Source organism: Notothenia rossii (assembly GCF_949606895.1).
Source record: "Notothenia rossii genome assembly, chromosome: 4".
NCBI lineage: Eukaryota > Metazoa > Chordata > Actinopteri > Perciformes > Nototheniidae > Notothenia > Notothenia rossii.
Window position 1 is genome coordinate 12,014,064 of NC_136902.1, and position 26,663 is coordinate 12,040,726.

The following is a 26,663-nucleotide window of genomic DNA, read 5'->3' on the forward strand; positions in this document are numbered from 1 at the left end:
ACAACAGCTGTTTCTGTGACGTCATTTGACCATACCGGAAAATAAATACTCAGAACCCCAAATCTGTAAACGGTGAAGAACACAACTTCCGGTTTGCAGGACACGCCTTTAAAATAAAAGCACGAAAACAAAATGAGCTTTTCCGAAGCATCTAAACTTCGTTGCACATTTGAGTTGAATACTTTATTTGAACAGCAGCATCGCTCGCTGAGTTTAAAATGTGTATTTGCTGTCTTTTGTCTCAATGAAATCTTAAAATAATTAGTACTAGTAACAATAAAGCAGGTAATTCACTTTGTTAGAAAATCAGTGTTTCCCGAAGACCAAGATTGTGTCATTAAATCTATTTGTTGTCCAAATATTAAAGATAGAAAGTGTACTGTCATAGAGGAAGAAAGAAACCAGAAACATCTATAAATAGAAAGATAGATTAGAATGTTTTGATTAATATGTATAATTATTTATTTATCATAGACCATTGAGAGGTTGGAATCAGATCAGTTTTCTTAAACATTACATTAAAGTGGACCTATCATGCTATTTCTAGGCAATAGCATAGGTCTCAGATATACACAAATATAAAAAACATGTCTATGAAGTGTTTTGCTCAAAATACCAAACAGATCACCCATGCCAGCCATGCCTCATATATCCCTCTATTTCACTTCCTGTTTCAAAAGTGCTGATTTGGGGTATAAAGCTTTAAAAAAAAAAAAAAATTGATACAAAATAAAAAAGGAGGGGGCTGAGCTCATGCCGGAGATTCTACCGGCAGATACTGCGGTGATGAAGCGCCATATCATGGATATCAAGGATAGCCATATCATGGATATCAAGGATATCAAGGATTATTTCTGAAACATTATGGAGCTCAAAGGCTTTCTCTCTTGCCGGTTATACCACAAGGTGAGTTCCTTTTTATTTCCTGCTTCTTCACACACATGCTCTCCAGTACTGGTTAGCTCTGAGTGTTAGCCATGCTAATGTAAACATGCACCGACCATATTACATCCAAAACAGTCGGGCATAGTTTCTGATAGCAATGTTTCTGATATGGCCGTGGGTGTAAAGCCAGCCTACATTTCCGATATTACGTCATATCGGACGCGAATCTGGATCAGCTCCGTTGCAGCCCCATTTTTAGAGATTTGGGTATGGAGGAAAAAAGAGAGGGTTTTATTTTCTGACGCTACATGAGTTCCCCGACACACCGGGGACACATATTTATGTATAAAAGACATCAAAAAAGTGCATTTCACATGATAGGTCCCCTTTAATGTATTTATATTTATCCTTATAGTTGGTGATTCATTTAAAATAATCAAAAATAATAATTAATGTATTAAAGCGTATATTTCAATCTTCGCAGTTCTACTGTTTTCTATCATTATAATGCACAAACACTTATCTTATTTTGAAATTCCTCACCGGATGTGCGTGTGCTCCAGCCTCCAACCGTTAGCTTCACATAGAGCTGTTTTAGCTGAGCTGGCTGTTGGGCTGTTTTGAGTTCCTGTCGACGACTTTCTCTGAGTGGGAGCAGTCTCTAAAAACCAGGAAGATTAACACTTCGAGTGAGAAGCGTGTTGAAACAGTCTCCTATCCACATTTCACACCAGCTGTGTTGAGCTTTTAGCAAAAAAGGAGTTTCAGCTCTGTGGAAGCGACGCCGAAATGGACCCCGCCAGTCAAGGTAACGTTAATTGTTAGCTTAGCAAGTTAGCTCCCGTATAGCTTAGCTTCAGAATTGCGTGGACCTTTTGTCAAGCTGACAGCAAACGGTTGTGATTAATTAAACCGCCGCCACGTAGCTACTTACTCTACCCTTTTTGCCGGATTGTTTGTGTGAAAGTTTGGATTAGTTTGGAGCTAATAAATCATAATAATGGGATATCCGGCAGGACTGGACGGGCCCGCTTGTATAAATGACAGGAGCCCTAAGTGAGGATCGTGTTACTAATGTCAACAACTTCCCCAGCACAATATCATCTGATATGACTGACATGTATATCATTTAATTAAGTGAGGAACGGTGTCATATTTTTTCTGTGAGGTTTTTGGGGAGTTTGAATCTAACGAGAGGAGCTTAGATCTTGTAAACAATAGGACTTAATGTTGCCTAAACAAGTGTTAGCAGTTTGTTTTGGGGGGCTTCTCAAAGGGCAACACCAACCTGCCATTTCTTCTTATGTACCTGAATACATGCTCTCAATGTCACTCTTACACTTCCTTAGCTAATAAGAGCTAGATGTGCTGACTAACTGAGCATGCACAACAGCATTGTTGCTAGCATGCTAGCTGCTCCTTTATCAATGTCACTCGTGGCTATATTGACAGCTCTTGACCTCCATCTTCAGCTAACCAGAGAGCGTCTTGTGATATTCATCGTCTATTTATTTAGTTGACTAAAAAGAAAACACAGGTGGTCCTGATTTGTCATTGTTACCCAACCTGACATTGTGCCAAACTGGTTGTTTTTGTTTTAAGACACGTTTTACCTAAGGCAGCAATCATACAGTGTTGCATTGAGACAATACAGCTAGACTATGGGAGTTATGGCTTCAGTATTGTGATCTTTTTTATATTTTCTATAATTTGATTGTGAATAGTAAATCTAATTTTAAATTCAACTGAGTGTTTAAATAAAATAACCGAGGTAGATATGGTTTTAGTAGAATACAAATACCAGACAAACAAGGCATTTCAACACAATTATTGTGTAAAACAATTTTGACAGTAGCAAAAGACAGCATTTAGGCAAGTGACATTACAATAAGCATACATATGTAAGGAATACGATGTACATTGGTTTCTCCTTTGAGGATGTCCTAATGAGACTTCCTGTGGTTTGGAATAGTGAGTGGCCATGATAGACATGTCATGCTGTATCAAGCTTCCTGTGTCTCAGGATGAGCTCTTATAGGAAACCATTAAGGTGTGCCTTCATTTCCCTGCCTTGAAGTATGACACACTGGGGTGGATTTAGGGGCATGTCTGTCCGAATAAAATCCCACTACTGATGTTCCCTAAATGAGGCTGAGCCGGGGACTCTTTCTGACTGATACATCCTCACATGATGCTGTCATGTCTTTGTTTTAACATTAAAAAAAAATGTGCGTCAATGTGTGGTGGTGATAACTATTTTAGTTTTCCTGTAAAGAAAATTGCCAAACACAGTTTAAAAAAATCTCCATTCCACAAATGCCAATAATAGGTGTTGTCTTTATTGTCAATCGATGTCAACGAGGAAATAAATCTATTTAGTGTTTCAAAATGGAAGTGCCACAGACACTCATTCCTACATCAATATCTGCAGAAAATAGACCAGGATGCAATGCAGCAGCAAGGCCTTAAGTGGAGGGTGTAGCTGATCAAATACACGCCTCAGTGTTGCACAATCTGCTTGGCCTGCTACTTTAAAAAAATAAGCAAATCTTGACCATATATGAGAACTTAACTCTTGACTTCACTATGGTTGTCTTAGGGCATTCTGGGAAGTGTAGGAAATCACTTAATTTGTACTTTCCCCTTTTCTGTTCTCGTATGAGCTTGTTTGTTGTCTCTCTTAAACCTGGCTGCTGTTGTTTCTGCGGGCGGGGCTGAATCCTTCCTGAATCAATATACCTTGAGGGTGGAACAGCCGAATGTCTCGCGAGCTTGTATGCGGATGTTGTTGTTGAGACACCACATCAGTCACCAGCACTACCTGCAGATAATGCAAATCTTGGTCTTTTGAAAAACTCTTATGTGTTTGTGGATGTTTTCGTGCACTCAGTCGGGTAGACATGGTTGCTGCACTGCTATTATGGAGAAACTCAGTGTTGCATTCAGGACTCCTATCCATCATGCTGAAGCAATGGTTAAGATGTCATGCTAAGATGCTAAAGGTGAAAGTAAGACTGTTCTTTAAAAGAGGACAGCCCTACACTTCAAATCACTGCCTGTTCGCTGGTTGGTTTGTAAGTGTAGGTCTCCTTTTCTTCACAAGAGGTTCGCCCACTGATTAAGTGCAATTGCAATGTGCTACTATTTCAGCATAAGTCTATTTTTACCCATTGTTACAGAAAATGGTTCCAGTTTGTTTGTTCCCCTTTGTTGTGTCCTCCATGCCAACTCTGACTGCCAAACTCCTTTCTCTGCCAACATCATGAAGTTGGCTTCGTTTGAATGACACTACATGTAATCATTGTCATATAAAGGTTGACATATAAAAGCTAGGTTTCAAACTTTAATTTAACCTCAGGATAACTTAAAGGTTTATCCAAGAATAGATCATAGCTCGGTGTTGTTCTTATTGGGAATCGTTTCGTCTCCCTACTTATATTAATGATCCCGGACCTCCTGTTTACCGAAAGCAAAAGACGTGATGGTTATGGAAAGGAAAGTGTGCAGTTCAACTCCTGTCTCCGCTAATTGCCACTTTCTCTTCCTGTCGGATATCGTCTGCTGGCACCACTAGCTTTCCCCTGGCCTTGGTTTCTGTGTGAAACAGATACCGAGAGACAGATGATCATATAAAACCACTCAAGGCAGACCTCTGCTTCCTCTTTATTTCTCTCTCCCATCAACTTCTTCTATTCTCCACCTTGTCTTCTTCCCCTCCCTTCCTGTTATCCCATCTCCTCCCTCTCCAGATATCAACCTGAACTCTCCTCACAAGGGCCTCGTTGCAGAGAATTCAGCCGTCCTGTCTGACGTTCAGGTGGAGGGAGTGGTGGAAGGAGCGGTGGAAGGAGCAGGAGCAAATGCATTGAACCCTCTCCCCCCCGGCCTGACGGAGGAGGAGGCTGAGGAGCTCCGCACAGAGCTCACCAAGGTGGGGCACAGATGACCACAAGTTGTTTACATGTAGAGTCAGAGTTGGTGTGTGTATTGTGTTCAGAAAAGAATCAGAAGCTTTAATTATTAACTCAAGGCAGATTTTCTCAGGCCCGTGCTAGGTGGATAAAAGCTTTAAGGGACTTCTGATTCCACTGTTTTAGTTCCTTTTCATTATAGTTTGCTTATTTTTCATGTGACTTCAAATATGCTCAAACATTTGTTCACATGATTTACAGCTTTACGATTTCCAGATTGTATTGCGGTTTCATCTGCAGTCATTTTAATCACAACCTTTCCATATATTTCCCCTTGCACTGATACATTTTCTCCAATGGTATTATGATGAATATCTTCTGTACGGCTGCTACATAGTCTAAGGAAGTCCATGGTTCATTGTGCATAAAGAATCACAATGTGGCTGCATCCGTCACATTTCACAAATTACCTCCAGTTCTTGACAACTCTTGACCAGTGGGTGTTTCTCAATGTCAAGGAAGTGTCCTCCAGAGCCACTATTTCAAGGATGCTACGTCATGGAGTCCCGCCGAAGGACTGTTCCAATGCTCCAGGCTCCATTTAAGGCGGGGCTTCGCATATGACGCACACTTGTCAGCCTGTTCCACCATTCTTCGTTTTCCGAGGCTAGGAAGGATTCTTGCCTCGCTTCTGAAGGACCTGCCTCGGAGGGACATGTCCTACCAAGGAAGCGTCCTCGACATTGAGAAACACCCAGTGTCTTGATGGAAAACAGTATTTTCTAACAAGCATTTGTTAGAAAATACTGTTGGGATGATTTGAATAGGATCCTACGGTAATGGATCGCCAACCACCTTTGTGTTTCTCGGTGATTGAGAACCATGAACAAAAGACACTTTTTAACACTTTCTGGTGACTCTGTTGTGATTAAAGGTGGAAGAGGAGATCAACACCCTGCGTCAGGTTTTGTCGGCCAAAGAGAGACATGCCCAAGAGCTGAAGAGGAAACTCGGCCTCAGCCCGCTCAACGAACTCAAGCAGAACATCACCAAGAGCTGGGCGGACGTACAGACCTCCAACGCGTATGTAGCAACACAATTACTTAAATGTACAGTGCAAACGTTGTGTAAATCACACTCAATTGTTTCTTTTATTACCAATTATTTTGTTAGCTTTAATAATTACATCTTCTTTATCCAACAGTAATGTGAATATGGAGCTACTCTTACTAGAAGATGTTACAGTAATAGTCTCTGGATTATTTGTTATCCAGCCAACAGTCATTATATTATTTGTTTCTATTGAAATAAACGCTTACCCGAGCCACAGTTAGAGAAACGTATATGATGTTCCTTTTAGTTCAGGATGTGGGTAGAAAACATCAGTAGCGTTGTCTACCTTGAAAGGGGCATCACCCCATACGCAGACATTAAAGAAATATTTAACACGATGGAAGAGTAAACATATTGTCACCAATGCAGTTTGCTTTAGGTTCATACTGTACATATGTTTCCATCCCAAATGGCTGTGAGCACAGCACGGTGAGATGAATCAGCCATTTCTCTGATAACGAGGGCTTTATCAGGAAGAGCCAGTCACAGCGTGACTCACCTTGGTGACGCATCCCGGCCTCTGAAGTCTTAACACTACTTCCTGCACAGGCTGTACATGAGGACTGTAACGCTTTTAAACAGATGACTTCAGCAGAGGAACAAGCTGCTCGGTTTGAGATTAAGTTAAATACTTTAACATCATCAAATGATTGTATGTTAGCAACTTAAATGGTAAGATATTCTTTAATGATTTATTTAGCAGCTGTGGTTTTTGACCTCAGCTGGTGGTATTCACTCGGGGAAGAATCTTAATGGGCACACAACAAACTTCTCGTTAAATGATGAACGTCATTATTTTTCTTAGGGATGTCCCGATCACCTTTTTTTGCTCCCGATCCGATTCCGATCATTTGATTTTGACAATTTGCCGATACCGATTTTTCCCGATCCGATCTTTATGCAATGCATTATGAGAAAAAAAAGAGAAAAAGCATTCAAGTTTTCCCTTAAGGTTATTTTTTTATTTAAATTGAATATTCTATCCAACATGGATATAGCTTCTTTTTTTCACAGCAGCATTGGATCAGTTCAGTTGTGCAGCATTGGATCAAAACAAAATAAAGCTTTCAGTACTCGTTAGCTTACTGCTACAATTAGACACTGCGCCCACTCTGTTGCCAGATTTGAGAGAAATAAGCAACCAGGTCTATGAAAACAAGCCCCAAAGAAGCAACACATACTGTACATGATGTTCTGTAATTTGAAACCAGAACTAAGGCCTCAGGATGACTTTAAGACTTGAACATGGTCATTTTTGTTTTGTAACATTGAATAATTTTTTTTTTTAAAAAGTGTTTAAAAAATAATAATAATAAAAAAAAAATCCCGATCCCCAATTTTTTTCCTCCCGATTCTGATCTTTTGAAAATCACGTGATCGGCTCCGATCCCCAATCACGTGATCGGATCGGGACATCTCTAATTTTTCTGATAAAACATTTCATTACTTAGCTGCATTTAAAAGATGTGAATCAGCTCAGAGAAAAGTAGAGTGTCTCTTTCCCTTTATTTCATTTATATCAATTCTATCATTCAAAAAACATCCAAAAAACAATTCAGAACCCAACAGTAAGCAGAAATGCTTTTGACCTCCAAACTAATATGACCACATGTATTTACTGTACACTTGCCAGACAATAACTGACCCGTGTACAAAAACAGATGCAGTTCTTAAACAGCGTTAAAGCCTGAATCGGCTTCTAAAAGATGCTGCTATATTCAATCAATTTGATTTAAATGAAAGGTTTATTATTAAAAGGACCACACAAAAAAAACATTATTTTCAAAAAGAGGAAATGTATATTCTGCCTCATTGGACAGGTACACAAATAATAATCAACAGACAAGAACAACATTACACAGTCAGTAGTAATTATAAAGTAAGATCAAAAGTTGGTTGAACATATTTAAAACCGTTTAAAGCCCCATCAGTGCTTTGAGATTCTCTGCTCTTCCCTCCCTCTCTGAGCCAGCTTGCTCTGAGTCCCAGCAGAGCGCCCGCAGTGTAACACCCTCATGTCTCTGTTTCTAGCTTTGTGAAAACCTCTGAGAAACTGGGCGAGTGGAATGAGAAAGTTACCAACTTGGAACTGTGAGTCTGTGCACTGTTTGCTGCGTCTGGGCTCCCGCCGTGTTTGCTCTCTCACGCTCTGAATGTCTTTCACTAAAACACTCTAACCTTCCCCGTTCGCACCTTCTAACCATGGTTGGGAACGCTGGTGTTGACCTTCGTGTCTGTCAGGAGGAAAACCATTCCCCTGGCGTCTGTTCAAATCCTTTTTTTTTTAACTCATGTTGCGGGAGATGATGTTAAGTGAATGGTTTCTATCTCGAATGCTTCTGTCTAAAAGTAGTACTTCTGGTTTGGACTGCATGATTATGGCCGAGATGAAAACCACACATATTTCACATAATTATTGATAAAAGAGACAATTATATTTCTATACATATATAAGGCTTTCATTATTATTATTAGATTAGTTGTGCAGCCCTACTTCTGTTAATGCTGTCATTGGTATAATTTCATATCTGATGGATTCCTAGTTTGTTGGCAAGTGTTCAGGATCTTTTTGGGGTTTATGCAACGTTCTGTGTCAGATCTGGGATCTGTACTTCTGCTGCTGTCAGAATGTGTTGCATATATGGCTAGACTTGTAGCACTGAAGTGGGATTTGGTGTGTGTTTAAGTTTCTAGCCCTCCTGTTTTAGTTACATAACTGATTCACCTGAATCTGTGTTTGTCTACTGAGGACCGTGACGCACATTTTTGATAATGGAGATTTCTTTTAAGGTGGAATTGTAAGCTGATGTGGCAAGATGGTTTTCAGTGTAAATCTTTGCTGATAAAAGTAAAACTACAGGATTAAATGCATATAACTTTCTTGTATTTGATCATAAACATATTTATATTATATCATTACATGTTTTTTTCTTTCTTTCTCCTCATTTTCACTTCCCCACCTCGCTCCTATCAGCATCATTCCTCTGTTTTTAGTCCCTCTCCCAGAGGTCAGGTGTCCTGTCTCCCTCCATCCAGAAGTGATGACTCGCATCCTGCTCTCGACTTCCTTTTAGAATTTGGAATTCTCAGATGCTATAAATAACCTGTGGCCACTGTTTTATCTGATTCTGCATTTGAAACAAAGCACTCAAATCACAGGGATGTTTTCTGGGCTGTTAGATCAAGTAGAAGCCGAGGAGTTTCGTTTAAATGAAGTAACCCGTTTTTTATTATAATTGTTAACTTGTTAAACGATATGTTTATTTAGTTGTGTATGGTAACCTACTTGGCACAAGCGGACAACTTGTGTGTTGCAAATCATAATCTATTAAGCCACACTCTAATGTTTGCTTGTTGCTTAAGGATTTCAGCTTGAGGGCGAATTAGCTACATCAAATCAATTGGCTGTAATGATGTAAATACATTACATGTCATTTGTTAGATGCTTTTATCCAAAGCGACTCACATACATTCAGTACTGTGGACAATCCCCACAGGGTGAAGTGTCTCAGGAACAAAACGACATGCTGACTGCAGTGGGACTCACACTTGCTATCACCTCATTTGAAGTCCGCCCCGCCCACTGAGCCACAGCCTCCCTGTTATAATTAGATAATAACCAGTGATCAGCTGATGCCCATTAGTAATGCCCGGATTGTTTTTGTTCTGCATCCATAACTAAAGCTCTAAAGCGCTGCAGTGTAAGGTAAACCTGAATCTGAGCTTACGTTTGTTTGCTCATGTTGAAGATAAGAGAATGCTTACAACTCCTTTTCAAAGACACACTCACACTGCCCTACAAAAAGAATTGGCCAGTATAGGTAGTTGAAATGTCTCGACGACAGATATACTGTGAACAATCACAGTTTCCCCCTCATTAGTACGAGTTTAGTTTTTTTAATATTGGTTGACCATCAATAATGCAATGTAGCATGTTACAAGTAAAAGAAGAAAAGGATCTTCATAACCAGTCTGACTGAATGGAACTCTGTTTAACTTTTGATTCTGTTAGTGAACAATCTGAGTTGGTAAAGTTTCCCCAGGAGCTGATGTTTGATTTCTATCCTTGTCTCTGTACTGCTGCTAAAAGATTCAATAGTATATATTTGGCAAGAATTCAATCTGAGTTTTCTGCACGTTTCCACCACACAGCTGCTTCTGCTGCGTCGAGGTCTGAAGCTAATGTGGCTTATCTGATTTGAACTGGATTGTCAAGCTCACTCAGCTAGTTAGGCTAACCTGACAGAGTGACTGATACTGCTCCTGACTTAAACACCTTATACACACACCTTTACAAACGGCAGCAGCAGGTGCACTGGTCTTTGAAGTGTTGGTTCTACTTCCACACCTGGAAATAGACGCGCTTACACATTTCTCACACTTCATTTTCTTTTTGTCGTCCAGTAATGCACAGAATAATTGTGGATTATTGCAGACATTTGCCTAAAATAGCAGGAGCAGGCGTGCACATTATGGTTTAGGCCAACACTCACAGTGCCACGTGCAGTTCAGCAGCAGTGTGTGTCTTTTACCCACACACATGCATGCGCCAGGTTGTGACTGGCGACCAGACGGGCAGCTCAGACTTGCTGCTGCAGAAACGAGTGGGAGGAGAGGAGAGGAATGTGAGAGGGAGGGAGGAAGAGAAAGAGATTGCTTAGTCACATGACATCAGATGTCCAGAGATTGAGAGAGATGATGTACGACCTGCACACAGATCCATTTGAACTAGAGAAAGAAACAAATAGGTTATGAATATGAATGAGTCATGAAGACAGAGTGAGTTTCCATGAAAGCTGCAGTAGGAGAGAGTCAGCTGGTGTACTTAATGTTCAGGTCGGTTAAATGTAGGCATTTTAGGCCACATCATATTGAGGGACATCGAAGGTAACACCTTTATTTCACACTGCCATGTGGTTCCCTCTGTATGGGATGACTAATATTAACCACTCATTTGAAAGTATTTCTTCATTGTTAGCAACATTTTAGTGCATAAACTTCATGAACTGGGATTTTTGTGTTTCCAAACAAATCCTTGAAAAAGTAAATGTGAAGTTCCTATTCAAGGTATTGTGTTCCTGCTGTAAGCCAAAACAGAAGTGAAACAGTGAGGTGGTGTTCAGACGGACGGTGTAATGTGACGATGCTGGTGTGCATCACTGTGCCGTACAGTAAGCAGCATTGTGCTGATGTGAGTCGGGACATAAAGACTGGCCTTGTTGGGAGCAGAGCCGTCTCCTGTTAATGTACAACGATTCCTGTATCTTTGATTTGATTAATAGGCATGAATCCTGAACCTGTTGCTGTGGTTCCTAAACGTTTCCACTTTGCAATAATACCACTTACAGTTGATTGTGGAATATATCTAGGAGAGAAGAAATGTCACAAACTGACTTGTGGCATCATATTACAGAACCACGTTCGAAATCAGTGAGCTCTTTAGAACGACACATTCTTTCACACATGTTTGTAAAGGCAGACTGCATGGCTAGGTGCTTGCTTTTATTCACCTGAGGCTATGGGACCTGAATTCAATGGTTAAGAGGAGTGTCCCAAAACGTTTGTCTATATAGTGTATTTAGATCAAATCAAACTACGGATGTCCCGATCACCTTTTTTTGCTCCCGATCCGATTCCGATCATTTGATTTTGACAATTTGCCGATACCGATTTTTCCCGATCCGATCTTTATGCAATGCATTAAGAGAAAAAAAAGAAAAAAAGCATTCAAGTTGTCCCTTACGGTTATTTTTTTATTTAAATTGGATAATCTATCCAACATGGATATAGCTTCTTTTTTTCACAGCAGCATTGGATCAGTTCAGTTGTGCAGCATTGGATCAAAAATAAAATCAAGCTTATCAGTACTCTTTAGTTTACTGCTACAATTAGACACTGCGCCCTGCCCACTCTGTTGCCAGATTTGAGAGAAATAAGCAACCAGGTCTATGAAAACAAGCCCCAAAGAAGCAACACATACTTGATGTTGTGTAATTTGAAACCAGAACTAAGGCCTCAGGATGACTTTAAGACTTGAACATGGTCATTTTTGTTTTGTAACATTGAATAGAAAATTAAAAAAAAGAAATCCCGATCCCCGATTTTTTTTCTTCCGATCTTTTGAAAATCACGTGATCGGCTCCGATCCCCGATCACGTGATCGGCTCCGATCCCCGATCACGTGATCGGCCCCGATCACGTGATCGGATCGGGACATCTCTAAATCAAACTTTATTGTATGCAGCCCAATTTAAAATATGAAACATTTGTCTCAGCGGGCTTTACAATCTACCGTATATGACTCCCAGTGTCCTTGCAGACCCTGCCAGCGGACAGGGGAACAACTCCCTACAAAATGTTGTACACAAACGTATCAGTTTGTCAAAATATGCCTGCCGCATTCTGACTGTCTGCACGAGAACTGAAAAGCTATTTCACATCTCTAGAATGTGGTTAGACAACTCTTCTGCAGCAGCACGTCTTCTTTTAAACAGCTCTGTCACCTAATTACACTATTCAAGCTGTTTATTCTGCTGAGTGAGACGGGATCAGGAGTATCACGACCATCAGTGTGTAAAGCCTCCACCAGTTGACTGTAATGTTAGTTTCCTTTCATTATTGTGTGGTGTTGGCGTGTTTCCTTATCTAATCTTCTACAAACACACTTCCTCTCATTCTGTATACGCTCAGGCAGGACTCTGTGCATGGGAGTGATTTCAGCTTGCTTTGTTGCTAATATTGATACGTTGTGCTATCCGGTGTTTATTCTATTAACTTTTTGTAGTGTTTACTGTGAAACTGCTTCACTGAGGCATCAGGTTATTCAGCTTTCCACTAACAGTGTCTGTCTGCGTCCCTTTGCCCTCAATGCTGCCCGTCAACTCAATTGAAAGACTAACAGACACAAAATTAGCTAAACCAGTTTTAAATGACCTTTCCTTTATTACCATTATATGAAAGCAGTTTGATCTGGAAGTGTTTCCTTCTCTGTTGTTTTGACAGTTGGCTCAGTTTTGCCCCGCCTTCACAGTAAGCAGAATGAGCCAGCAGAAAATGCTTATCTTTTGTAGATATTGAAAGAGGAAATTCAATGTTTTGTAAAATCTGCTAGTATAGCATGTGCAACACAGAAATGGTATTGTCATCATGCCTCACATAATGCAGTAGTTCCCTGATACCATGCTAACCCATATTATTGATTTACTTCCTTAAAAGGACAATGTCACCCTCATTTAGTCTTCTTTTAGTTTTGAGGGTGACTTAGCTGCGTTAGCTGGGGGAGGAGGCCCTGCTGTTGTTAAAATATAATATGATGTGAGGAAGTTTCTCCACATCTTAGAAGACTTACGTTAACGTTATTATCTCATTAAACACGCAGGCTTAGATCATGTCTATTTTTCTTACTTCTGGAGATGGACCTGTTTTAATGTAAAGATCGTTTTGTGTCCTTTTACTTCCTGTTCCTGAGAAAGTGTCTGTATTTAAAACAGCTTTGAGGACAGCAGAATCATACACTTGCATATGGTTAATAGTGTTATTTTGTCATTGTTACAATAGGGGAACAACTTAAAGGTCACCTATCATGCTATTTTTAGGCAATAGCATAGGTCTCACATATATAAACATATATAAAAACATGCCTATGAAGTGTTTCGCTCAAAATACCAAACAGATCACCCATTCTAGCCATGCCTCATATCCCTCGATTTCACTTCCTGTTTCAAAAGTGCTGATTTTGGATATAAAGCTTTAAAACAAATAAAAATTGATAAAAAAAATTAAAAAGGACAGGGCTGAGCTCATGCGGGACCCGGCAGCTACTGTCTAAACTAAATACTGCCGTGATGAAACGCCATATCATTGATTATCAAGGATTATTTCTGAAACAGTCTGGAGCTCAAAGGCTTTCTCTCTTGCCGGTTATACCACAAGGTGAGTTCCTTTTTACTTCCTGCTTCTTCACACACTTAAGCTGTGTCCCAATTCAGCGGCCGCATCCTCCTGAGGATGCATTCGGAGACCGCATACGTCACTTCCGCCGAACGAAGGCTGTCCCAATTTAAAAAACAGACAAGACTCCTCCGAATGCGGCCCGCAAATGCAGCCTTCTTTCCCCAGATTTAGAGGATACATCTGATGTACACTCAACGGTCTACCATATCCCAGGATGCAACGGGTGACGGTGACGAATGAGTTTTAAAAAATATATATGGCTTGTAACGTCCCATCAACGGCTACAACGGTTTCAGCTGGATTCGTTTTTAAATGTACTCACCCAAATAGTAAACGACATGAAAGAAAAGTAAACCTATTTAATTTGTGTATTTAAATATATGGGCAATTGGAGATGTCTTCTTTATATTAGATACATAAAATAATATGAAGTGAAAATATTTCTAAACCCTGTTTGGTTTTCATATTGTTGGGATTCATTATAAAGCTAATTTATTTATTTAACTGCTTTTGTTATACAAATCTTACTGCAACAATTTTGTTTTGATAGGGAGCAAGGAGCAGACTGCGCAATTTATCCAGATGCGCGGGGAGAATGAAGCCCTCTTCACGGGAGCCTGTTGCGACCTCGGGGAAATAATTTAAACACAACACCAAAATAAGTGCAGCTAGATCTGACTCCATATTGAACAGTTTGGAAAACAGTTTTGAAAACAGTTTGAAAATATTTTGCCTAGTGTCAGAAATTATGACCGGCACTTGATGACTGCAGCTGGTTGCTAGGTGACGGGGGCGGCAAAATGCAGGGGTAACTGCCGGTGACGTAAAAGGACATGCTCCGTAGACCGTCTCATTTCGCAGTCGCGGAGGACCCAAGCTGGTTCCTCCGCGGACTGCGAGGCTGGGTCCTCAGGAGGACCCAGCCTCTGAATTGGGACACAGCTATACTCTCCAGTACAGGTTAGCTCTGAGTGTTAGCGATGCTAATGTAAACACCGACCATATTAGGTCCAAAACAGTCGGGCATTGTTTCTGATAGCAACGTTTCTGATAGGGCCGTGGGTCCACATTTCAGATATTACGTCATATCGGACGCAAACTGGATCAGCTCCGTTGTACCCCCGTTTTTAGAGATTTGGGTACGGGGGAAAAGAGAGGGTTTTATTTTCTGACGCTGCGTGAGTTCCCTGACACACCGGGGACACATGTTTATGTATAAAAGACATAAAAAAGTGCATTTTTGATGATAGGTCCCCTTTAATGTTTGAATACATTTCACTTGTGTTGTGCCAAATTTCCTTTATGGTGACGTTTTAACAGTTTTCCATTCTGTCGACCTAATGCATTGTGGGTCATGATAAATATTCTGCACTACAAAATCATATTTCTCATGTTTTCTTGAACTGTCCTCTGAAATTGTAACATTTGTTTGTTCTTCCCATGGAAATGTGCTGTAGCAGACTCTGCTGAAAGCTTGAAAAATTATCTCACTTTTTTCATCCTTTTTAATATATGGGAGAGACGAATGTTACTTCTATGATTTTGCATGGTGTTTCAACAAAAAACATTTATTATCCTGGAATATATTAAATGTGTAAGATCTTTAAAATCCGACTCAACAACCTTCAGGTCTGATGAGGAGTGTGTGTTGAAGCTGTAACTCTATATGACTGACCCTTGAACTACTGTACTGTACTGTGAGTGTGTGTCTCCCCCTGTGTCATGATCCTGCCGTTGTGTCTTCAGATATCTGTCTGCCTCGGCCACTTTGGATGACATTTCCCGCTCTGAAGCGTGAGTTGACCTCTTTCTCTTTTGTGTTCTTGTAGATGATCTAAGGTTTCTTTAAGTTTGGTTTGCCTTTTGGGGAATTATTCTCTTTTTCATGTTTGCCTATCCATCATTTTCTTTTTGTTTTCCTTTTACTGTTGTGATGGTGAGGGGGTTTGTGGCGGTTGAATTCGGGAACGTCTTTTTCTGTTCTATAGGGGAAGACTCACAAAAAAGCCTCTGAAGACAAGTTATTCATGTTCATTCATGTACTTAGCGCACTGCATCCAACACATTTTGAATTAACACTGCTTTAACTTCAGTACGTATCCTTTAGTTTCGTTTTAGTGTGTGTAGGTACTGATATTTGCACCATCTGTTGCTGAGACTTGTGTGTTTGGGTGGATCAGCTGATGTTGGCTTCTACCCATAATGTGTGTGTATGTTTATTGTGTGTGCATTCAGCCAGGCAGGTGGGGTTATTTCATCCTTTTGGTAGCTTTTGCCAGTTTAGATGGATTGGATTGGGTGATTGCTTATGTGCATATTTCTGATAAATTATCTTCTATAAGAATTGAGAAAAGGGGGAGTGCCATAGACTAATGGAGGTTTTTACTAATAGGACAAGGGCCAGACTGAAATAGAAAAATATGAGTCTGAACTTTTATTTATTCTAATTTACTAGTAGTCTAAATGAAGTCTAAATTTCTAGGACTACCACCAGGATTTGTAAAAAATAAATGAAGTTACATTTTCTTTTTGTATTTTGAGAATAGTCTACATTTGAGTTTCAAGGGATAATTCTACTTAATTGACAGAATGGTACAAACCACTATGACAGTTGGATTGTCTTTAGAAGTACTGCTTGTATAGTGATACTTGGTGTATTACCACACCCTCAGAGATGTGTCTGAATGTTTGATTTCTTCATCATGCACTCTCTTCCATTGCGCTGAAATGTACACCATCCGGTCCTTGGCTGCATTGGACCATGCTGAATCATATCTGCCATTAATGCTGATGCTCTCTGCACTTGGGGGTATCTCTGGAGGAATTGACTAACACTCGTACACACAGTAGATGATGAAAAAAGGAATCTTCAGTTTTATTGGCAAAGATGACTTTTTTCCTTACCCTCACATTGTTGGCCCTTAGTTGCTGTGGCCTAAATTCCTGTGACTGTATTTCTCTGTGAATACTAACCATTGGCACGGTGAATACTACGCTGTGTGTTTAAGCTGTAACCTAAATCACTGTTAGCTTTTGTTTGTGTGTTTTCTGGGTCAAATGGTTTGCTCTAATTTACCTCTGTCTTCTCACCCTCCTGTCCCTCCCCTCTCCCTGCTTTGTTTTCCTACACTTGATTTATTTCTGCTCTATATCTGTCTCTTTTTTTCTCTGTCCATCCTTCCTCCTTATTACTTCCTGTGCCTCCTGTCCTTGTTCTTTCTTCCCCCATCGTTTTCACCATCCAAATCTTCTTTTTCATTTCACTCCAACCATCTGTCCTCCTCGCTACATTCCTCGTTTCTTGTACCCATTGTTCTCCTTCCCTCCTCCTCCTCCTCCTCCTCTGTGCAGATACAAGAAGACTCAGGAGACTCTCTCCGTGGCGGGACAGAAGACCAGTGCAGCTCTCTCCACAGTGGGCACGGTCCTCAGCAGGCGACTGGGCGACATGAGGTACGGTGCAGCAGAGCCAAAATGGCCGAATCACTGGCAAAGCTACAAGGAAAAAAATGAGCAAAGTGGACGGTGTTAAAGCAGAGAGGTAAAAAAAACAGATCTATATTTGACTATCCCTTGGGCAACAGGGTGAAACAGAAGTTTAGAACTATTGGAAACACGGCAAGATAAAATATAGTATTTTAGAAACATGGAAAAAAACTGGTTTTGAGAAACTAAAATATACTCGCTGGAATACTCCAATAAAAAACAAAAGATCAGCGAAACAAAGACAGATACCTGGATAATGCCCAAGTAATGTGTAAATGTTGCTAAACAGATCATTCTGTCTTACGTTCCACTTTATTTCCCAAAAAGTGTCAAAACAACTGATAGTAATCAGTGTATCATTTGCTGACTGTGTCCACTGCTCTTTTTTTCTTGAAGCATTGAATTTCTCTCACGCTGACCAGTGATCAGCTCTCCTCTAACCTAGGGCTGCTCAATTAATCGTATTTTAATCGCAATTACGATTTTGGCTTGCAACGATTATGAAAACATCGAAATAAAACGATTCTTATTTTAATTTTTAATTTTTGAAATTATTTATTTTATTGGTTTTTCAGTTGAATTATACTTAAAGTTCAGGGAAATCAACTGTTAAAAACATACTGTTCAGCATTTTTTTTTTTTTAAATAAATGGATGTTTTCAAAGTAAATGGATAATCGTTTTTAATAATCGTGATATCAATTATTGACCCATATAATCGAGATTATGATTTTTGCCATAATCGAGCAGCCCTGCTCTAACCTCGACTAGTAGTGCTGTAGATATTGAGCAGAACCGGCTCTACTAACACTAGTCTCTGTTAAAGCTACATTTGTTTATTTGAACAGTTGTATGTCATGAAATGTAATTGTACTAACTCAAAGGGGTGTTTCAACGAGATTAAGAGTTGGACGTCTTTTGGCATCAAATACATCGTTTAAGGGAAGGTTTACCGCTATGTCTCGGGAGTCAAACCCCAGATGCTAAATTTGAAATTCAGCCACTTGAAACGCTATCTGTGTCTGCCTACTCATACTTGGACCACCCCTTTAATGTAGAATACTTTTTCACCCTGGAATCACGCTTTGTAGGGTTTTATTTGACTTCAAACTGTGCAGATTTCTATAGACATTTTGATGTCCATCAAACGTGAGAAAACATTTGTTACAAACCCTGTTAAGTTCAGCGTCAAAGCAACAACTTCTTAAAGTGTGATTAAGGGGTGAGATGGAACGTTAGCTCTGGAAAAGCAAACGGACGAGTGGAAATGCACTAACCCTTAACTCATTAACATCTCACATCTCCGATGGCTCTTTGTTGACTTGCACAACCGTCTATGACTTTTTTAATGTTTCTATTTCACCTCCCATATTAGCTCTCCATGCAAGTGTGTGTGTGAGGAAAGGGATTAATGGCTGCCTGAGTGTTTGTGTGTGTGTGAACCAATGTGTTGTGCCTTTATGTTCATTGGGTCCTCATAGAGTATTCCCAACTAACATATTTCAGCAGGTTTGATCCGGTTTAATGTCCCTGCATGTTACATTCATTCATTTAGTATTATATAGCAAAAGTGGTAGCATGATATTGTTTTTGTTCTGTTCTGGGTGTGTTGTGTCATTTGGCAGAAGGAAATTAACTACAAAGTTGAACTCTGCATATATTCATTTCAAAGGATGCCAGCATATTGGGGAAAATATGTTTATGTTTGGACTTAAAGTAAATAAAAGTGGCTCTTAATACCTCAGAGGCAGATAACATGACTACTTGATACTAAACTGGCCTCTGATCTCCAGTTAATGCAAACTCAAATGTTTTCTTGATAAATGCAGTAAAATGTCCATTTCCAATCAATAACGCAACAACGTTAATCAGCCATGAATCAAACTCAACCCTTGCTCCAGTTTCACCTTAAAAGCTTTCTTAATGGGTTTGCTTCGATGGTGAACAACCATCAGGAGGTGGTCAGTATTATTGTCGATCAACATCGATTAGGAGAAAGAACCTGAATTATTTAGTAATAACAAATCACATCTGTACAAAGTGAATACAGCAGTATAGTGATGACCCTTTATCAGGAATACATTTACCATGTGAACAGCTGCTGTTGTTGGCTGCACGGTATTCCACTGTCTTTTATGGCAAATAGATTTCATTAATGTAACTTCAGATTCAGATTAGAAAAAACGATATTTTAGCTTGTTTTACCTCCAATAGGATTTCTGAATAACCATGAAAGAAACGGTGTTCATATGAACCACAGAAGTGTCCTGGTGTCCTTAGCTACACACACACACATCCCTGCTCCTGCTGATCCCCCTGCTGATGACTCTCTCTCCTGTGTGTCGCCTGTTGTTGCTTTCATTTTGTTTCCTGACGCTTTTTGCTAATGCCCTCTTCTTGTTTTTTTATTGCTTCCTTGGTTTGACCTGCAGAGCTCTTCCTTTCTCTAATTCCTTTAGGTAAGACTAACATGTCCGACTAAAAAAACAGTCGTGTGGCTTGAAATGTGTCGTACGCAATTGTTTTAATTCCTCATAAAGGTTAAGCTCTGCCTTTTTTTACTAATAATACTTTGACTTGCATTATGTTATTCCCTTAGATTACCTGAAAGTAATTCAGTTTTGTTTTTACAGTTGTTAAACTATAATATTTTCATTTTTAATTAACGTAGGGCTGTACCAACGAGTTTGAAGCTTCGTTTATATAAGAATGCAGACGTTGTTTTTTGCATATCTATTTTTTCTGTTACACCAGGTATTTTTTGCACATTAAGATTAGTTTCAAATAGTTTCAGACCCGTCACTCGTGTGATAACCACATTACCAATGACTTCTGAGCATTATAAAGTTGAAGTAAAGTGTATTGAAAGAAGGTAGATGTTTATCATTTAAAAAGTTACTTACAGCTTGAATCCATATTAGCCTTTCAAAAACAGCTAACCTTTATTAACAATCGTACTGCACTCGTCAACAGAGTTTCTTATAACGCTACATTCATTCATTTAACACCTTTTTAAGTGCAATGACTTTACAAAATATGACAACAGAAATTCAAAGCTTTCCTAGAAAATGTTGTTATAGACATTGAGTGTTAAAAAGGCATTTGGTACAGCCCTACTTAAAGTGTATTTGAATAAGAAATAAAACAATACGTCAAGCGATAACTAATAACCACCGACAGCAGTGTGTGTGTGTGTGTGTGTGTGCGTGTGTGTTTTAACACTTGCACTTCTGTCTCCTCTCTTTAACGCTTACAAAGTAGCAACTATTCCATTCGCCACTCGATAAGTATGCCCGCCATGAGGTAAAGTAACACCAACCTGTTAGACTGTAACACACATTGCTTTTATTAAAGAACTGTATTGCTGCACTGCTGCCGCCTTTCTAAATGTTCTTTATCTGTTCATGTCAAAGCTTGGCCTGATTTCTCAACTGTTGAGTTTACTTAAATACTGAGTGAAATGAGAAGATTTTTCATACAGTTTCCCCACAAGGGATTCGCCAAATGTGGTTATATTGTTCACCAGCTTTTGACATTATATAAGTATGTATTTGTTATTTGCTTGTGATTTGTTGAATTTGTTGATCTGCTGGGAAAATGTTGATTTTTACTTTTGTCATCTTCTGAATTATTTAATTTTAAAATGTTCTATTTTTGTGTTCCTTACATGGGTTGGGGAAACTAAGAATATTTTTTAAATAATGAAACCCTATTCTAAACAACACGTTGTGTCACTTACAGACAGTGTGTGGCAGTATTACTATGGCTGCAGTGAAGCATTAAACCAATCATTTTTTATTTAATTAGTCATTTTATGAGCAGATATACTTCTCTACAAAAGATATCCTTATACAAAGTCTACAAAATGAAAAACACACGTTTAATTGTTCATATTTGATGTTGTGTTTCATTTAGCTCCGATGTGTTGCCATCACCAGCTGGAGTGTCCTGTTATCTTGCCTTTTCACTTGTCTTGCTGATGCATGTAACATTGTGTCTGTCCCGCAGGAACTCTGCAACCTTCAAGTCCTTTGAGGACAGAGTGGGGACCCTGAAGGTGAGAAGAATGTTTTCAATTAAAATAATAAACATATTTTTTAAATAATTAATTAATGATGAAAGTGATTATTCATGCAGAAATTGTGTTTGCAGCCTCTCAGATGTGGAGACTTACTGATTTTCTCTGTTTTTATATCATAGTAAACGGAACATCTTCGTGTTTTGGACTGATTAAAACAAATACTTTAAATGGTAAAACATTGGGGAGGCTTTTTAAAATGTATGTTTCTGACTTAAAGACCGAGCGCTTCTTTAATAATCTATAACCAAATCAGCAGATTCAAAAGGAAAATGACCTTCATTTGCAGACCTATAGTGTACGCACTCTACCTCCGTGTCCCTTCTCAGATGTGTTATTCATCTCAGGATAGTACGTGGTCAAAGTGTTTTCCCCCGACAGGAAACAGAAACTGATGAGTCAGTATATTAGCGCTGACGATCAATAACACTCTCTCTCTTTCTCCCCCCCCCTCAGACTAAGGTTGTCGGCCCCAGAGGAAACGGGGAGCCCGTCACCCCCACTGACACCACCCCCACTCAGGAGAACCCGCCTTTCTGAATGCATCCCTCCTCCTCCTCCTCCTCCTCCTCGCTGCCACCTTCCTCACGACCTGAGACTGTACTGTTAACACCTCACATCGCTGACCTTCGACCCTCCACTGCACCAACTCCACTCTCTTTGCCCTGAGGTCTGTCAGCGCAGACGGGCAGGGGGGGGCAGGACTCGTGGGGTTGAGGTGGGACGAGCTTCCCATCGCTGCTGGTCCCATGGCCTCCATTCCCCCGCCTCGCTGCGGGGGGGAAAGGAAAATGTTTTGTTGATGTCTAAACCTGAATCATTTACATCTTCACCCTATTAAGACCCACATGTGTAAGCTCAAAATAAGTTGTCAGACACCTTTTTTCAAACAGGTAGCTTCTGCAAATCACCTGGCTTACAAAAAGGCATTATTAAGATGTCAGGCTCCTCAACTAAATGAGACACTTCACATTTAATTCTTAGATGCATCTCTGCAGCCGTATCCAAAATCAGAGTTTAAGAAGCAGGACATCTTTAGACTGAGGGTGGAGGAGCATTCTACGAGCATACCTAAGATGGTGGCGTATACTGCTACTATTTCTGTCTTCTGGTTTCTGACTACTACCGTGTACTTTAAATCATGCATCCACACTGTGATCACATGCTAGTGTCTCCACAGTATCCTCGCCTTCTTTCAAACTTGTACAGTTACCTTCACGACCCGCAGTGTGAACGCAGGCTACTCTCGCAGGTCAGCGTGCACACACCCCCCCCCACACACACACACTCTTTAGACCTTTTACTGCTACATGCATGTGCATCTCATCTCAGTTGTACCATACCGACCAAGCAAAGAAGACCCTTAAAAACACACCCAGGATGTAAAAACAAAAAATAAACCGTAAACCATTTTGTATTACAAACTATTTTACACTGCTTTGCATAATGTTTTTACATAACTTTTATCAATATGTATAAATATATATGAATAAATATATTGTCACTGATGCTGCCGTATGGTGGAAATCAGGTTGGGGAGGTTTAGGCAACAAAAAAAAAATGCCGGAAGAGGAGAAACACTTAAAACAAACACTATGGGTCAGTTTCACAGGCGTGAGTTATTGCCAGTCAGGAGGTTTTTCTTCTTTAAACACGTTTTTAAATGTTTGTGAAACCGACCTATTAACAGCCTGCAGTTTACTAATCAGACGAGAAGGAACATAATCAAACCGGTTTCATTTAACAACATGAATCTGGATGCTAGCGCCGTGATTTGCAAGTGAAGCAAAGACCTCATGTCGGAAGTGAAACTACCTTGACTGTGTTTCTTCTCTGCTCTGGCGTGACCGCTGTTCCCTTCCTGTTAACACACAGAACTCAATGTGAGACGATGCTTTGCTCTGTACACTACCTGGTGAATGTCAACGCTTCTCCATCAGCCTTATTCACTTTCAATGGTTCACCTGTTATTATAAGTTAGCTGGTAGAAAAGAGATGTTTTTTTCTTCTTTCTTTGTGTTCCTTTTTTTAATATTGTACAGACTGGTTGTAATGAAGGAAGGGGAGTAAGGGTTGTTCAGAGTCCGACGGGCCACAAAATGTGTCATGAAAAACAATCTAGCTGCCATAGAAGAAACTTTGCCAACAACCCCTTAATGCATTCCTGTTAACACACTAAATGCTACTAAATGCCCTGATCGTGCTCACACACACACACACACACACACACACACACACACACACACACAGTACCAAATCACTGTTGCTCTGATTGGTTTGCCCCTGAAGGTATAAAGCCGAAGCTCTTACAAACTGCACGGCCTCAAACAGTGGCATTACACCTGGAAGTGCAGAGATGTGCAGCACTGTCACTTTTCTCCTAAAAACAAGAAAGTTGTGTTGTTTTTTTTCAATAAAGTTGCAGATTCAAAGGCAACAATGCCTCTGGAGGTTTGACAAGATGTAACACTCCTATTAGTTAAAGTTCCAAGCCAAAGAGACGGGGCAACTCTCAATTAAAATTGCCAAAATTAGTCTGAAATTGTAAGTCAATCTCAAGTTGTTGTTATCGAGGGTGATCATGTAAAAACGTTCTCACGGGAATTAAGATTTTTCAATGTTGCCAAAAAATTGTAGAAATGGTTTCTCTGGCATCCTCACTGCAATGTCTCAAGTAATCTTGTGTAGACGCATTTTATTGAGCTGGTAAAAAAGGTTAATTCTGAGCTGTTATATACCTTAATATTTTGGAAATCATTCAAGGATTCACGACAACTTCCCAGCTTGTAGAGTAACAAAAAGAGCAGAACATTTTTTTAAAAGACATAGAAACAGTTCTCGGTGAAGGAGCTGGGCTTCAAAGAAAAACATTAAATAAAAATATACAAACTGCTTGTAGACAAAACTTTCGGCTTCAAAACTGCTGCCAGTTTATCTTAAATGTTTTTCATTGTTTTGTGTGTTGCTCATTTGGTAGGTCATATATTACTGTTGGGTGATTTTCTGTTTTCTTGTGGCTTTCCTTCTGTTTGGAGAGGTTTACTCTGTTATTTGTACAAATTATTTGCCATCAGTTAAAAAAAAAAGTTGCCAATATTTAAATGTTACAAAAATCTTTCTCTTTCTGCCTCTGAATATCTGGAGTCTCTGACTTCCTGCCTCGCCAAGATACAAAATGTTGTTGCACACTATAAGAAATATTGATCTCAAGTCATTTACTACAGGATTTACACATAACATCATATTTTTCATGAAGAAAGTAGAGGGCATACTTGATTCTCCCTGTTGGGCAATGATCCCACTTTGTATAGGAAAAATACATTTTAAAATAAATCCTTAATTAAATGACTTGAGATGTTTTTTTTTTTACAGTGTAGCTGTTGCCTGTTTATTGCTGCATTCAGTTTTGTGAGCCTGACGGAAAATGATGATGGTCTTTTTTTTGGGTGCCAATGGGAAGTGCAGCACATGACGAGCGTGCTCGGAGAGGACAGTAGACTTATAGCTTTATTTAGGTCCTGGGCCTAGCTGATGTAGAATATGGAAAGGGATCAGATTTGGAAAAATATGGTGAATTAATTAAAAAAACATTTGGTTTTGTTGTATATGTTTGGATATCAATAAAGCATTCCTTTAAATGAACAATTGGTGTTGGAATCAGTGTGTCACATATGTCCTTGCAATGTACTGAAGGTAATACAACATTTACAATTACCTTGGAATATTTCCCGCACTTTACTCTTATCTTTTTTTCGTTTCCTTGTGCGCCCAACATTCAAACAGAAAATATTTACTTTTCTTGTTAATTTTGTTTGTATGTTAAGAAAGATCTTAACTTTTAGCTCTGTCTGGTTTTAAGGGGATTTGTTTCATGCAGTGGCCAATTGTACACCGCTTTACCTAAAAATGCAACAATTGGCACAAAGTTGCATTCATTAATTTGCATTAGAAGAGTTTTTACTACGTTATCACACTTTTGCTAGATCGTGTTCAAGTCGTACCTTGAGTTATGATGATACAAGAATGATTATATTAAAATATATAGTTTGTGCATTATGCCTTTGCTTGGTGGGTTTAAATCAAAACTGTATGTTAGGAGACATTAGTAAATCATGCAAAGCCTTATCCATGTAACATTACTTCAAATTTGTAATACAGTATTGTTCAATACTTGACAAATGGTAAGTTAAACACGAGATAAAAAGAGTAGTTCCCTGACCGGGAATCGAACCCGGGCCGCGGCGGTGAGAGCGCCGAATCCTAACCACTAGACCACCAGGGAAGGATGACAGCGCTTCTTCATGTGACTTTTTAATAATGACACAAACCAAGACGTGTGAACATAAATTGATTTAGCACCAGCTGGATGCACAAAGTCAGTCTGGAGTGAACTGCCTCGATGTGTTTTTAATTAAGAAATTCAACCCAACATTACTTTGGAAAAATATATTGTTTGGATTCACTGATCTCTTTGGTTTTGAACGGATCACTATATGTGTAGTTTGTGATGCTAATGGTAACCAACATTTCCCCCCTGGATTCTCGTTAAATCATTATTCCTTTGCACTCAAAATTGCCTATCTTCTTAACTTGATCTTACCCAAAATGCATGGCCCCATGGGAAGGAGGAGGAAGGAGTACCAACCTTTGACTTTAGCCACACAAATCAAAACAAACATTTACAAAATGTACCGAAAGACCAATCTTTATTTTAAGGTGCCTCTTCTTCTTTTAAATGAAACCTTCATACATGAAATATTAGGAATACAATAATAATATTGTCAATCGAAAAGAACTGAGACACTTTTAACAGTTCACTGATTATTGTATTTATTGTCTAAAGCAGGGGTTTCCAAACTGTTTTCACTGAGGGCCACATACAGAAAAACATACAAATGTCTGGGCCCCCTCTTAGTAGAGGTACTGCCTCATAAAGTGAGTTATAAATTAGCAAAATCAATCAAATGTAAATTATTCCTAATACTTGAAAATGCTTTAAGAAACACAACAGCCTATACAGCTCTCCAGAGGGCTTCATTTATTCTGTTGGCAGCTCATTCCAACCTCTTAAGCCCCAAGCCTGTTTTTCAGGTTTCAGGCTCGAAAATGACATTCCCAGAACAAATGACCATATCTTTCCTTCTAAAAGGGTTAAATTAATAATCTTTTTTTCTCAAAGTAATGATAAACCTGTGAGTTGGATGTAGATAAGTCAGAATCAATATAGATGTTTTTTAT

At 39.4% G+C, this 26,663-nt stretch overlaps 1 protein-coding gene across 6 annotated transcripts; it reads left to right on the forward strand.

Moving 5' to 3' along the window:
* Positions 1 to 1,462: 1,462 nt before the first annotated feature.
* On the forward strand, positions 1,463 to 25,070 carry tpd52l2b (tpd52 like 2b). 6 transcript variants are annotated; one of them, XM_079673523.1, is made up of 10 exons: positions 1,464 to 1,693; positions 4,635 to 4,816; positions 5,731 to 5,879; positions 7,941 to 8,000; positions 15,609 to 15,656; positions 17,214 to 17,315; positions 19,780 to 19,806; positions 20,606 to 20,650; positions 21,356 to 21,404; positions 21,882 to 25,070. In XM_079673523.1, exons 1-10 carry the CDS (start codon positions 1,675 to 1,677, stop codon positions 21,963 to 21,965), a joined length of 765 nt encoding a protein of 254 aa, XP_079529649.1. In that variant the 5' UTR covers positions 1,464 to 1,674; the 3' UTR covers positions 21,966 to 25,070. The 6 variants fall into 6 exon arrangements, 5 of the variants coding, with proteins under 5 accessions (XP_079529649.1, XP_079529650.1, XP_079529651.1 ...); XM_079673524.1 differs by having other exon boundaries at positions 20,609 to 20,650; XM_079673525.1 differs by lacking the exon at positions 7,941 to 8,000 and having other exon boundaries at positions 1,467 to 1,693.
* Positions 25,071 to 26,663: the final 1,593 nt, after the last annotated feature.